Source organism: Lithobates pipiens, unplaced genomic scaffold (assembly GCF_037356315.1).
Source record: "Lithobates pipiens isolate NorthernLeopardFrog02 unplaced genomic scaffold, aLitPip1_a1.2 Scaffold_8, whole genome shotgun sequence".
Taxonomy (NCBI): domain Eukaryota; kingdom Metazoa; phylum Chordata; class Amphibia; order Anura; family Ranidae; genus Lithobates; species Lithobates pipiens.
Genome location: NW_027507903.1, coordinates 633,999,363 through 634,013,152, shown reverse-complemented (window position 1 = coordinate 634,013,152; position 13,790 = coordinate 633,999,363). Strand labels below are relative to the sequence as shown.

At 47.8% G+C, this 13,790-nt stretch overlaps 1 protein-coding gene across 1 annotated transcript in view; it reads left to right on the top strand.

The window, feature by feature from the left end:
- LOC143962424 (uncharacterized) overlaps positions 1–13,790 on the top strand; it is an 83,623-nt gene that overhangs the window by 54,120 nt on the left and 15,713 nt on the right. Inside the window, 14 exon segments of the mRNA XM_077471701.1 lie at positions 2,487–2,999; positions 3,002–3,075; positions 3,183–3,627; positions 5,172–5,304; positions 7,880–7,935; positions 8,526–8,672; positions 8,675–8,695; positions 8,698–8,768; positions 8,988–9,077; positions 9,080–9,150; positions 11,663–11,744; positions 11,746–11,796; positions 11,798–11,817; positions 12,624–12,753. Of these exon segments, the coding sequence (XP_077327827.1) occupies positions 2,487–2,999; positions 3,002–3,075; positions 3,183–3,627; positions 5,172–5,304; positions 7,880–7,935; positions 8,526–8,672; positions 8,675–8,695; positions 8,698–8,768; positions 8,988–9,077; positions 9,080–9,150; positions 11,663–11,744; positions 11,746–11,796; positions 11,798–11,817; positions 12,624–12,753 (1,904 nt within the window).

Sequence of the window (13,790 nt, the reverse complement as noted above, 5' to 3'; positions counted from 1 at the left end):
GGGCTCATCGATCGATGGGTCATTAGTCATTGGCACAGAGCAGATGAGAGTGCGGTCAGCCTTTTTTTTTTTTATAGAGAGCTCCACGTGGATTTCCAGCCCCCGGGATATGAATAGTCTCTAATTGCTTTCCCTATAGTATTTGTAGAGCTTTTAGGCTCCTCATTATAGTTAATAATCCTTAATGCTCGCTTGTTTCACTTTAAATCTTCTTACTAATTCCCAGAACAGGACCTTCCATTGTCTACATTCATTTTACCATTCAGAACAAAAAGCTGAACTTCACTTTCTCTGACGCACTTCAATAGGTCTCATTGTCTCACTGCGGGAATTTTTTAATAATGAGCCAATTATCGGTTGTCAAACGGCTTCCAATTCCCTCCGGCATGAAGTCATCTAACGCTGTTGATACGGGAGGAAAGTCTTCGTTTTCCACCAACCGAAAGGTTTTTCTGCCTAAAGTTGATGTACCAGAAATCCAGTGAGCCTCCTAAGGTTGGGTTTTGGCCCTACCTGCTGGACTACAGAACTGCAGCAAAATAATGTTGCTGCCTTGACTCCCAAGACCCTGGCCCGCACTATATGTGATGGGAAAGGGCTCTTGGGAGATGTAGTTCTGGGGGAGTGTACGTGCATTAGTAGGATCTGACCTCCCAACAGTTTCCCCTCCTAATGATCACACAGCGCTCCAACATTTTGTGATTAGCTGTATCTACTTGCAGTTTTATAGCAGAATGATTGAATGATTGAGGTAACAAGAAACGGCCCCGTGCGCCCAACAACATTTTTTTAGTAGCATGAGATTAAAGTGGCCCATTCAGCTCTAGCCTGATGACAAATGATGACATCATAGCCTGAAATGATGACATGTTATTGGGGAAATGGTTTGGTGAGATTTCTTTACCTGTTTAGTGGACATCTTTGCCCAACATCTGTTGGCCAGGATTATCTGAAGGAGTGTTTACAAGTTGCCAAGCTTTCCTATATGCCTAGACTCTGTTTAGGCATAGTTGGGCAACTAAGACAATTGCAAAAAAATGAAGGAGCAGATCACTTCTGACAACTGCTTGTTTGCAGTTGTTTTGAGAGACAAACTTACAAGTGTGTGGAAACTACTATATTTTCTGTAGAGCAGTCTTTGGCAACTTGGTGGATTCTGGCTTCCAGGAGAACCTGGAAATCAGTCAAGTGCCACCATAGAGAACCTGGAAATCAGTCAAGTGCCACCATAGAGAACCTGGAAATCAGTCAAGCGCCACCATAAAGAACCTGGAAATCAGTCAAGTGCCACCATAAAGAACCTGGAAATCAGTCAAGTGCCACCATAAAAAAACCTGGAAATCAGTCAAGTGCCACCATAGAGAAGCTGGAAATCAGTCAAGTGCCTCCATAGAGAACCTGGAAATTAGTCAAGTGCCACCATAGAGAAGCTGGAAATCAGTCAAGTGCCACCATAGAGAACCTGGAAATCAGTCAAGTGCCTCCATAGAGAACCTGGAAATCAGTCAAGTGCCACCATAGAGAAGCTGGAAATCAGTCAAGCGCCACCATAAAGAACCTGGAAATCAGTCAAGCGCCACCATAAAGAACCTGGAAATCAGTCAAGTGCCACCATAAAGAACCTGGAAATCAGTCAAGCGCCACCATAAAGAACCTGGAAATCAGTCAAGTGCCACCATAGAGAAGCTGGAAATCAGTCAAGTGCCACCATAGAGAACCTGGAAATCAGTCAAGTGCCTCCATAGAGAACCTGGAAATTAGTCAAGTGCCACCATAGAGAAGCTGGAAATCAGTCAAGCGCCACCATAAAGAACCTGAAATCAGTCAAGTGCCACCATAAAGAACCTGGAAATCAGTCAAGTGCCACCTTGGATGTAACCAGTTGTAGAAATTTTAGATAGTTTGTATGGATTTTTTTTTTTTTAGTATCTTCTCTCCAGAAATGCTTCTGTTTTTTATATTCTTGACCAATGTTTTTTTTTTTTTTTTTTTTTTTTATCGGTTTATCTTTGTCCATAACTATTTGTTCCAATTTAGTTGTTTTGTCTATTTATTACCATCTAAAACGGTTCAATAAATGTCCGTAAGATATTGTAGCCATTTATTTTTATATTCAGGTCCCAAATCTTGAAGTATTGGCATTTTTCTATCCACTAAAATCTGTGCTACCCGTTCATGCTCCAATATATTCTATTTTAAATATTTTGTGGCTTTTAATGCTGGCATAAATTCTGGATTGGAGAATAATGGGGTCATAGGTCCTACCATAGTGGACAGGTTTCCTTATCCCTACAATATCTTCCTCAAGGTTGACCCATTGTTTATTATCCGCATTATGATGCCAATCTATTATTTTAATCAGGTAATGCTAATCCTCCGTTTTTTTTTTTATCTAATTACTGTAATATTTCTCTACTTATTCTAGGGGTTTTTATGGGACCAATGTTTTTTTTAATATCCTCTTTTTCTTCTCTTTCCATCAACAGCACTGCCTCCAAAGCTTTTCCAAGACCCAGATGAGCGATCAGCCAAAATGGCATTATGCCTACCTCGACTGGCCTGCCCCAGTAGATGCTGCTGTGGTTGCCACCAACAGAGACCCGGTTTCGTGTTGGTTTGGGTTCCAGAATCCTCTGTGCCCCGTGGACTCAACGCCAGTGAAGTCTTGGACTCTTCTGATGAGGGCACCGAGTTGCAGAGGATATCATCACTAAATGATGATGATGATGATGATGGAGAAAAGTGGGGCCCGAAGCTTCTGAAGGACAAAATGACAGCTGGGACAAGCTACCCCGTCAGACGCCGTTCCTTGAGATACGCAGAGCGTTCCCAGCAGAACTCAGCTGATGGGGTTGGGGATGAGAAAGTCAGTAGTGGGATTGTACTCACCTCTTATAAATCCACGGTAGACTGTAACTTTAATAGTGACTTGCCCATCCCTACGTGCGAGGAGGTGGATAACATTCAGGGTGAAATTCCCAGGTTGGACAATGCTCCAGAGGTCCTAAACATGGAGTGGCATCTTTCTGGAAAGCAAAATTCAGTAGTGATATAGACTCTTCTGTCACTCATACCGTAAACCCTCCCCCGAGTAATTTATGTAATGGACCTTCCCTTGAACCCACCAATGGCTATGCACCCATCGTAAAAAATTCAAAGTTAAAAAGTATCTCATTCTCTGATCAGGTGGTGCCCATCACGGACAAAGATATGAATTCAACTCTGGCGACTCTACAGAAAGTTTGACGAGTTTGTCTGCCACAGATGCTTCACAATCCGCTCCGGAGCTTACGAGGTTGGAGATCCCAGCGGGGGAAGACCAGGCTGTGGAACCTCGGCTCAAGATCCGTAAACCAGCCCGCCGGAGCAAGGTGCCACCTGTTCAGTCCATGTGTGAACCACCCGAGCCCCTGACAATTGTTCCCCCTAAAGTGCCCAGCAAGCCTCCCCGGGGGGCAGCCCCTCCACCTCCACTGGCTCCTCCCCCGTTTTTGAGAAAGGGATCTCTGAAGAGGTATTCGACGGGGAACTCGGAGGACCTGACAGAGAGAGATAAGAAGGCATCTGTATGCAGCCTTCCGGTGGAGAGGGGTAGAGATCGCCATTCCTCATCAGAAGGACGCCAACGTTAAGTAATCAACACAGTTAACTAGACCAGGGGTCTCTAAACTTTCTAAACAAAGGGCCAGTTTACTGGTTTTCAGACTTTGGGGGGGCTGGTCCGTCATTATGAGTGGAAAATGCTCTGACGCCAATAGCAGTAAACAATGCCTCATCATTGGTATTTGTGGGAGAAATAGTGCCCCATTATTGGTGTCAATTTGAGGAATGGAGCCCCATCATTTGCATCCATGGGAGGAATAGTGCCTCATTGTTGGTATCAGGGGAAGGAATAGTGCTCCATTGTTGGTATCAGGGGAAGGAATAGTGCTCCATTATTGGTGTCAGTGAGAGGAATAGTGTCCCATCATTTGGTGTCAGTGGGAGGAATTGTTCCCCATCATTGGTGTCAGTGGGAGGAATGGTGCCCCATCATTGGCATAACTGGGAAGAATAGTGCCCAGTCACTGGTGCCAGTGGGAAGAATAGTGCCCCATTGTTGATATCAGGGGAAGGAATAGTGCCCCATCTTGGTGTCAGTGGAAGGAATAGTGCCCCATCATTGGTGTCAGTGGGAAGAGTAGTGCCCCATTGTTGGTATCAGGGGAAGGAATAGTGCCCCATCTTGGTGCCAGTGGGAGGAATAGTGCCCCATCATTGGTAATCAGTCAGAGGAATAGTGCCCCATCATTGGTATCAATGGGAGGAACGGCGCCCCATCATTGGTATTAGTGGTAGGAATGGTGCCCCTTCATTGGTATCAGTGGGAGGAATGGCACCCCTTCATTGGTATCAGTCGGAAGAATAGTGCCCCATAATTGGTGTCAGTGGGAGGAACAGTGCTCCATCATTGGTGTTAGTGGAGGAATGGCACCCCATCATTGGTGTTAGTGGGAGGAATGGCACACCATCATTGGTGTTAGTGGGAGGAATGGCACCCCATCATTGGTATTAGTGGGAGGAATGGCACCCCATCATGGGTGTTAGTGGGAGGAATGGCACACCATCATTGGTGTTAGTGGGAGGAATGGCACCCCATCATTGGTATTAGTGGAAGGAATGGTGCCCCGTTATTGTTGTCAGTGGGAGAAATGGTGCCCCATCATTGATGTCAGGAGAAGCAATAATGCCTCATTTACTGGTGTCAGTGGGAGGAATTGTGCCCCCTTGTTGGTGTCACTGGGAGTAATAGTGCCCCAAGGGCCAGATATAGGTAGGCAAAGGGCCACGGTTTGGAGACCACTGAACTAAGACAAAACGTTTTGGTCCAGAGGAAGACAAAACACCCCCCCCCCCCTCCCACCTTTCCCAAGGCAACTGTCGCCCACTCTGCCTTATGGTAAGGACGATGGTGCATTCATTATTGAGATTGGAATATTCACATACTGCCCTCTAGTAATTATATTTGTGGGCATCATCATTTGCAAAGAAGTCATCCAGGCCTCTTGCCATGACCACTATAATAGATTAGGACCACTTTGTCACTCTTAATGAAAAGAATCCTCCTCTTCTTTTTTTTTTTTTTTTTATTTTTTTTTATTCATTATGCAACACTATAATCCTGGGTCCAGCCAAATCAGTGATAGGATTTATGGGGTATTGGGGTGAAAATGACTATGTTTGTATTTGGGGTCATTTTAGTTACAGTGTTTTCTCTTTCTTCTCTCCTGCAGAGTCGTCCGGTTCAGAGTCCTCCATCTTTAGGTCAGTGTATGGCGAAGAATCATCATGATCCATCCCTAGCCCCTCCCCACCATTAGTCAGTGTTGGCCAATCTTCACACCCGTGAATGACCCCGACCCCATGTCTATAGTAGTCACACCAGAAGCCGATCTGCGGGTACCATGAGCGCCGTCCTATCAGCAGGGATGTGGCTGTATTTTGTTTCCATGCAAAGCGAGGTCAAAAAAATCCATCGCTTCCCTTAGTGAAAGAAGCACACATAAACACCGGCTAGGCACACATTTAACCCTTTGATCGCCTTGATGTTCAACTCCTTCCCAGCCACTGTCATTAGTACAGTGAGTGTGTATATTTTAGCACTGATCATGGTATTGGTCACGGGTTCCCATAAAGTGTCAGTTTGATATCTAAACATAGTAAGTGAAAATGTCCAAATTGGGCCCAAAGTGTCATATTTTTTGTGGCCACCATTATTTTCCAGCACTGCCTTAACCCTCTTGGGCATGGAGGTCACCAGAGCTTCACAGGTTGCCACCGGAGTCCTCTTCCCCTCCTCCATGATGACATCACAGAGCTGGTGGATGTTAGAGACCTTGCACTCCTCCACCTTCCATTTGAGGATGTCCCACAGATGATCAATAGGTCCGGAGACATGCTTGGCCAGTCCATCACCTTCACCCTCAGCTTCTTTAGCAAGGCAGTGGTGGTGTTGGAGGTGTGTTTGGGGTGGTTATCATGTTGGAATACTGCCCTGCGGTCCAGTCTCTGAAGGGAGGGGATCATGCTCTGCTTCCAGTATGTCACAGTACATGTTGGCATTCATGGTTCCCTCAATGATCTGTAGCTCCCCAGTGCTAGCAGTGCTCATGCAGCCCCAGACCATGACACTCCCACCACCATGCTTGACTGTAGACAAGACACGCTTGTCTTTGTACTCCTCACCTGGTTGCCGCCACACACGCCTGACACCATCTGAACCAAATAAGTTTATCTTGGTCTCATCAGACCACAGGACATGGTTCCAGTAATCCATGTCCTTAGTCTGCTTGTCTTCAGTAAACGGTTTGCAGACTTTCTTGTGCTTCATCTTTAGAAGAGGCTTCCTTCTGAGACAACAGCCATGCAGAACAATTTGATGCAGTGTGTGGCGTATGGTCTGAGCACTGACAGGCTGACCCCCTCACCCCTTCAACCTCTGCAGCAATGCTGGCAGCACTCATACATCTATTTCCCAAAGACAACCTCTGGATATGAGGCTGAGCATGTGAGCACTCAACTTCCTTGGTCAACTATGGCGAGGCCTGTTCTAAGTGGAACCTGTCCTGTTAAACCGCCGTATGGTCTTTTCCACCGTGCTGCAGCTCAGTTTCAGGTCTTGGCAATCTTCTTATAGACTAGACCATCTTTATGTAGAGCAACAATTCTTTTTTTCAGATCCCCAGAGAGTTCATTGCCATGAGGTGCCATGTTGAACATCCAGTGACCAGTATGAGAGAGTGAGAGCGATAACACCAAATTTAACACACCTGCTCCCCATTCACACCTGAGACCTTGTAACGCTAACAAGTCACATGACACCGGGGAGGGAAAATGGCTAATTGGGCCCAATATGAACATTTTTTTTTTACTTAGGGGTGTACTCACTTTTGTTGTGAGATACTGTACATATTGCCTAAATTTATGAAATTAGATTTTTTTTAACCGCTTAGTGACTGCCTCATAGCAGATCTACTGCTATAGGGTGGTCGCTCTGTGCAGAATCACGTGTGTGTGTGTGTGTGTGTGTGTGTGTATATATATATATATATATATATATATATATATGTGTGTGTGTGTGTGTGTGTGTGTGTGTGTGTGTGTGTGTGTGTGTGTGTGTATATATATGCGTGTGTATTTCTGCACTCTTGGATTTGGGCGCAAGTGCACGCCGCCGCCGGCTTGTTACTGATGTGATTGGAGCCTGATCAAAGGGTCCTGATGTCCTCCAGGACCCGCGATTGTTAGGCAGACTGTCATTCTGGGAGTACAGAGTCCTGGATCCCTGTGTTTCTGTGAAGCAGAAACACAGATCCATGTCTTCCAGTAGTACAAGCACCTCCCCTACAGTAACCAAGCACTCTCTAGGCTCACATTTACCTCCTTGAGTGCCCCCGATGTTTAACCCCTTCCCAGCTAGTGTCATTAGTACAGTGACAGTGCATATTTTTAGCACTAATCACTGTATTAGCAACATTGGTTCCCACAAAGTGTCAGTGTCTGATTGTCCACCGCAATATCAGCATCCCGCTAAAAGTCACTGATCGCCGCCATTACTAGTTATAAAACTAGTAATAGTACTATAGTATACTTTTATAGTACTATACAAAAAAAAAATTAATCCCAGTATATATACCATAATTTGTAGATGCTATAACTTTTGTGCAAACCAATCAATATACATTTATTGTTTTTTTTTTTTTTTTACCAAAAATATGTAGCAGAATATATATTGGCCTAAATTGATACAGAAATTCGTGTTTTTTTTTTTTTTGTTTGTTTTTATTGTGTTTTTTATATAGCATAATTTTTACTTAATTTTTTTAAATTATTTTTTTAGATCTACGTCAGTGAAAAGCCCAAAGTGCATAGACTGGGAATCCCACCTGAGAGATGGTATGTAATGGGTAGAGTTCTTCAGAAGAGTATTTCAAGAGAAAGAGAGGTGGATAGAGGAAGGAGCAGAGTCCCCCAGCAGTGCAGAGTATTTCAGGAGAGGAGGGTTATAGAGGAAGTAGAGTCCTCCAGCAGTATTTCAGGAGAGGAGAGTTATAGAGGAAGGAACAGAGTCCTCCAGCAGTATTTCAAGAGAGAGTGTTATAGCGGAAGGAGCAGAGTCCTCCAGCAGTATTTCAAGAGAGGAGAGTTATAGAGGAAGGTGCAGAGTCCTCCAGCGGTGCAGAGTATTTCAGGAGACTTATTGAGGAAGGAGCAGAATCATCCAGCAGAGCAGAGTATTTCAAGGAGAGGAGAGTTATAGAGGAAGGAGCAGAGTCCTCCCAGCAGTATTTCAAGAGAAGAGAGTTATAGAGGAAGGAACAGAGTCCTCCAGCAGTGCAGAGTATTTCAGGAGAGGAGGGTTATAGAGAAAGGAGCAGATTCCACAAGCAGTGCAGAGTATTTCAGGAGAGGAGAGTTAAGTAACTGTAATGTTGGGTGGCGCTGTGGAGTATACATCACATTGATTGCTCATATTTCACTCTCAGAGCCGCTGTACCAGACCTACCGCCAGTCAGTCATCAATAAGGAGATCCGACGTCAGACCGTTTCACGCAACAGCAGCTTCACCAGCTACGACTCATCTCAGGAGAGCCCCCTGTACTATGGGGGGTCCCCGGAAACAAGGCGGAGGTCACTGTACCCCATAACACCCTGTGGCAGAATTACCCTCAGTGACCGAGAGTGGTGTGCTGGAGTCCTTGACCAACGAGGAGAAGAAGATGCAGGAGGTGAGCCCATGGGTCAGCCAATGGTATTACTGTATAATGGAGGAAGAGTCAGCCATGCTGTGCCCTCTATGATGTGGGTAGTAAGAGCTGGCCATCTCAGTGCCCCCTGTAATGTGAGGTAGTAGACCCCCCCCCCCTCATGATATGGATTAGTAATAATTGGACAGGTTATCCCCATGATATGACTTAGTAAACGTTGGCCTTTCTTGGTGTCCTCAGAGCATGTTTGAGGTCCTGACTTCGGAAGCCTCGTATCTCCGCTCGCTGAATGTGCTGACGGAACATTTTCTGGGATGTCGGGATCTGCAGGAGAAACACTGATCATCCGTGAGAAGAAAATCCTTTTCTCCAACATCCTGAAAGTGAAGGAGGTCAGCGAAAGGTAGGCCACAGTGTGTAGAGTGATGCAGAGTATCTGCTGTGATAGAGACCATAGATTGTGCTGAATATCCTGCTGTTCTAGAGACATAGAGTGATGCTGAGTATCTGCTGTGATAGAGACCATAGAGTGATGCTGAGTATCTGCTGTGATAGAGACCATAGAGTGATGCTGAGTATCTGCTGTGATAGAGACCATAGAGTGTGCTGAGTATCTGCTGTGATAGAGACCATAGAGTGATGCTGAGTATCTGCTGTGATAGAGACCATAGAGTGTGCTGAGTATCTGCTGTGATAGAGACCATAGATTGTGCTGAATATCTGCTGTGATAGAGACCATAGAGTGTGCTGAGTATCTGCTGTGATAGAGACCATAGAGTGTGCTGAGTATCTGCTGTGATAGAGACCATAGATTGTGCTGAGTATCTGCTGTGATAGAGACCATGAGTGTTGCTGAGTATCTGCTGTGATAGAGACCATAGAGTGTGCTGAGTATCTGCTGTGATAGAGACCATAGAGTGTGCTGAATATCTGCTGTTATAGAGACCATAGAGTGATGCTGAGTATCTGCTGTGATAGAGACCATAGAGTGTGCTGAGTATCTGCTGTGATAGAGACCATAGATTGTGCTGAGTATCTGCTGTGATAGAGACCATAGATTGTGCTGAATATCTGCTGTTATAGAGACCATAGAGTGATGCTGAGTATCTGCTGTGATAGAGACCATAGAGTGTGCTGAGTATCTGCTGTGATAGAGACCATAGAGTGTGCTGAGTATCTGCTGTGATAGAGACCCTAGAGTGATGCTGAGTATCTGCTGTGATAGAGACCATAGAGTGTGCTGAGTATCTGCTGTGATAGAGACCATAGAGTGTGCTGAGTATCTGCTGTGATAGAGACCATAGAGTGTGCTGAGTATCTGCTGTGATAGAGACCATAGAGTGTGCTGAATATCTGCTGTTATAGAGACCATAGAGTGATGCTGAGTATCTGCTGTGATAGAGACCATAGAGTGTGCTGAGTATCTGCTGTGATAGAGACCATAGAGTGTGCTGAGTATCTGCTGTGATAGAGACCATAGAGTGTGCTGAGTATCTGCTGTGATAGAGACCATAGAGTGTGCTGAGTATCTGCTGTGATAGAGACCATAGAGTGATGCTGAGTATCTGCTGTGATAGAGACCATAGAGTGTGCTGAGTATCTGCTGTGATAGAGACCATAGAGTGTGCTGAGTATCTGCTGTGATAGAGACCATAGAGTGTGCTTAATATCTGCTGTTATAGAGACCATAGAGTGATGCTGAGTATCTGCTGTGATAGAGACCATAGAGTGTGCTGAGTATCTGCTGTGATAGAGACCATAGAGTGTGCTGCGTATCTGCTGTGATTAGAGACCATAGAGTGTGCTGAATATCTGCTGTGATAGAGACCATAGAGTGATGCTGAGTATCTGCTGTGATAGAGACCATAGAGTGTGCTGAGTATCTGCTGTGATAGAGACCATAGAGTGTGCTGAGTATCTGCTGTGATAGAGACCATAGAGTGTGCTGAGTATCTGCTGTGATGGAGACCATAGAGTGTGCTGAATATCTGCTGTGATAGAGACCATAGAGGTGTGCTGAGTATCTGCTGCGATAGAGACTGTAGAGCAGGCATCACTAAATGGTGGGCTTGGTCCAGGCCGCGCCATTTAGGAGCTTCCTTCCCCCATGGCCTCCGCCACTGTCATTCTTCAAGTGGATGGAATTCGGGGAGCAAGAGCTGCAGGAGTCAAGTGCTGTGTGTGTGTGTGTGTGTGTGTGGGGGGGGGGGGGGGGGTAAATGATTAAGGGGGTGGCAGATGTAAAGGGTGCAGAACACGTTATTTGTGGGGGAGGAGGGAAGAGTGATGTGAATAGGGGGCAGTGTTGTGGAGGGATATCTGAAGGAGGCAGTGCTCTGGGTGGGAAGATGTAAAGTAAAGAGGGGACAGTGCTGTAAGAAAGAGTGATGTGATGGGGGGGGGTGGGGCATTGCTGTGGTGGGGTGATGTGAAGGGGGGCAGTGCTGTGGAGGGGGGATGTAAAGGGGGCAGTGGTGTAGGGGGTGATGTGAAGGGGGGCAGTGCTGTGGAGGGGGGATGTAAAGGGGGCAGTGCTGTAGAGGGGGTGATGTGAAGGGGGGCAGTGCCGTGGAGGGGGTGATGTAAAGGGGGATGTGAAGGGGGGCAGTGCTGTGGAGAGGGATGTAAAGGGGCAGTGCTGTGGGGGGGATGTAAAGGGAGCAGTGAAGGGGGGCAGTGCTGGGGGAGGGGGCAGTGAACATTAATGTGAAGGAGAAACTGATGTGAAGTGGGTGACTGAGAACACGGAGTGAGAATGGTATTGTCATATGAAATGAGGGGGACTGTGATGGAAGGATCTGAGACGTGGCACAAACATGCGATTCGGACCTCCGCCAGGAGAAAATTTACTGATCGGACCTCATGAGTTTTTAATGCAGTACCCCTGCTTTAGAGTGATGCTGAGTATCCCACAGGTTCCTCATGGATCTGGAGTCCCGGGTGGATGAGGATATTGTCATATCGGATATCTGCGACATCATCTATCACCATGCTGTCCCATAGCTTCCCTGTCTACAAGGATTATGTGCGCAACCAGCTGTACCAGGAGAAAGACCTACAGCGAGCTCATGTGAGACCAATACCGCCATGTTTCCACTTGCTTGCATGACCGCACTCTACTCCCCTGACCGCACTCTACTCCCCTGACCGCACAACTCCCTGACCGCACTCTACTCCCCTGACCGCACTCTACTCCCCTGACCGCACTCTACTCCCCTGACCCCACTCTACTCCCCTGACCGCACTCTACTCCCCTGACCCCACTCCACTCCCCTGACCCCACTCTACTCCCTGACCCCACTCCACTCCCCTGACCCCACTCTACTCCCCTGACCGCTCTCTACTCCCCTGACCGCACTCTACTCCCCTGACCGCACTCTACTCCCCTGACCGCACCACTCCCTGACCCCACTCCACTCCCCTGAACCCCACTCCACTCCCCTGACCCCACTCCCACTCCCCTGACCCCCACTCCACTCTCCTGACCGCACTCCACTCTCCTGACCGCACTCCACTCTCCTGACCGCACTCCACTCCCCTGACCGCACTCCACTCCCCTGACCGCACTCCACTCCCCTGACCGCACTCCACTCCCCTGACCGCACTCCACTCCCCTGACCGCACTCCACTCCCCTGACCGCACTCCACTCCCCTGACCGCACTCCTCGCGTGACCGCACTCCGCTTGCCTGACCACGCTGCACTCACCTGACTGCGCTCGGCTCGCCTGACCGCACTCCGCTCGCCTGGCCACGATGCACTCACCTGATCTCGCTCTGGTCACCTGACCGCATTCTGCTCGCCTGACCGTTTTCCACTTTCATGAGCACATTGCATGGCTGACAATCTGACTTTGTCACTCTCCTTGGTCCGGCAGGGAAAAGAATCCGCAGTTCCATGCCATACTGTGCCGCTTGCAGGAGCTCCCACAGTGCCAGCGCCTCCCCTTCATGTCTTTCCTGCTACTGCCCTTCCAGAGGATCACCCGCATCAAGATGCTCATTGAGGTAGAGACTCCAACCTGAATACTCCACCCATCCTAGATGACCACCCCCTTCCCCACACCCTCCACTCCACCCCACTCTGAGCCTCCCAATGTCCTCCACTCCATCCTACTCTGAACCTCCCAGTATCCTCCACTCCACCCCACTCTGAACCTCCCAGTATCCTCCACTCCACCCTACTCTGAACCTCCCAGTATCCTCCACTCCACCCTACTCTGAACCTCCCAGTATCCTCCACTCCACCCTCCTCTGAACCTCCCAGTATCCTCCACTCCACCCCACTCTGAACCTCCCAGTATCCTCCACTCCACCCCACTCTGAACCTCCCAGTATCCTCCACTCCACCCTACTCTGAACCTCCCAGTATCCTCCACTCCACCCTACTCTGAACCTCCCAGTATCCTCCAATCCACCCTACTCTGAACCTCCCAGTATCCTCCACTCCATCCTACTCTGAACCTCCCAGTATCCTCCACTCCATCCTACTCTAAACCTCCCAGTATCCTCCACTCCACCCCACTCTGAACCTCCCAGTATCCTCCACTCCACCCCACTCTGAACCTCCCAGTATCCTCCACTCCACCCCACTCTGAACCTCCCAGTATCCTCCACTCCACCCTACTCTGAACCTCCCAGTATCCTCCACTCCACCCTACTCTGAACCTCCCAGTATCCTCCACTCAATCCTACTCTGAACCTCCCAGTATCCTCCACTCCACCCTACTCTGAACCTCCCAGTATCCTCCACTCCATCCTACTCTAAACCTCCCAGTATCCTCAACTCTACCCTACTCTAAACCTCCCAGTATCCTCCACTCCACCCTACTCTGAACCTCCCAGTATCCTCCACTCCACCCTACTCTAAACCTCCCAGTATCCTCCACTCCACCCTACTCTAAACCTCCCAGTATCCTCCACTCCACCCTACTCTGAACCTCCCAGTATCCTCCACTACATTCTACTCTAAACCTCCCAGTATCCTCCACTCCACCCTACTCTGAACCTCTCAGTATCCTCCACTCCACCCTACTCTAAACCAC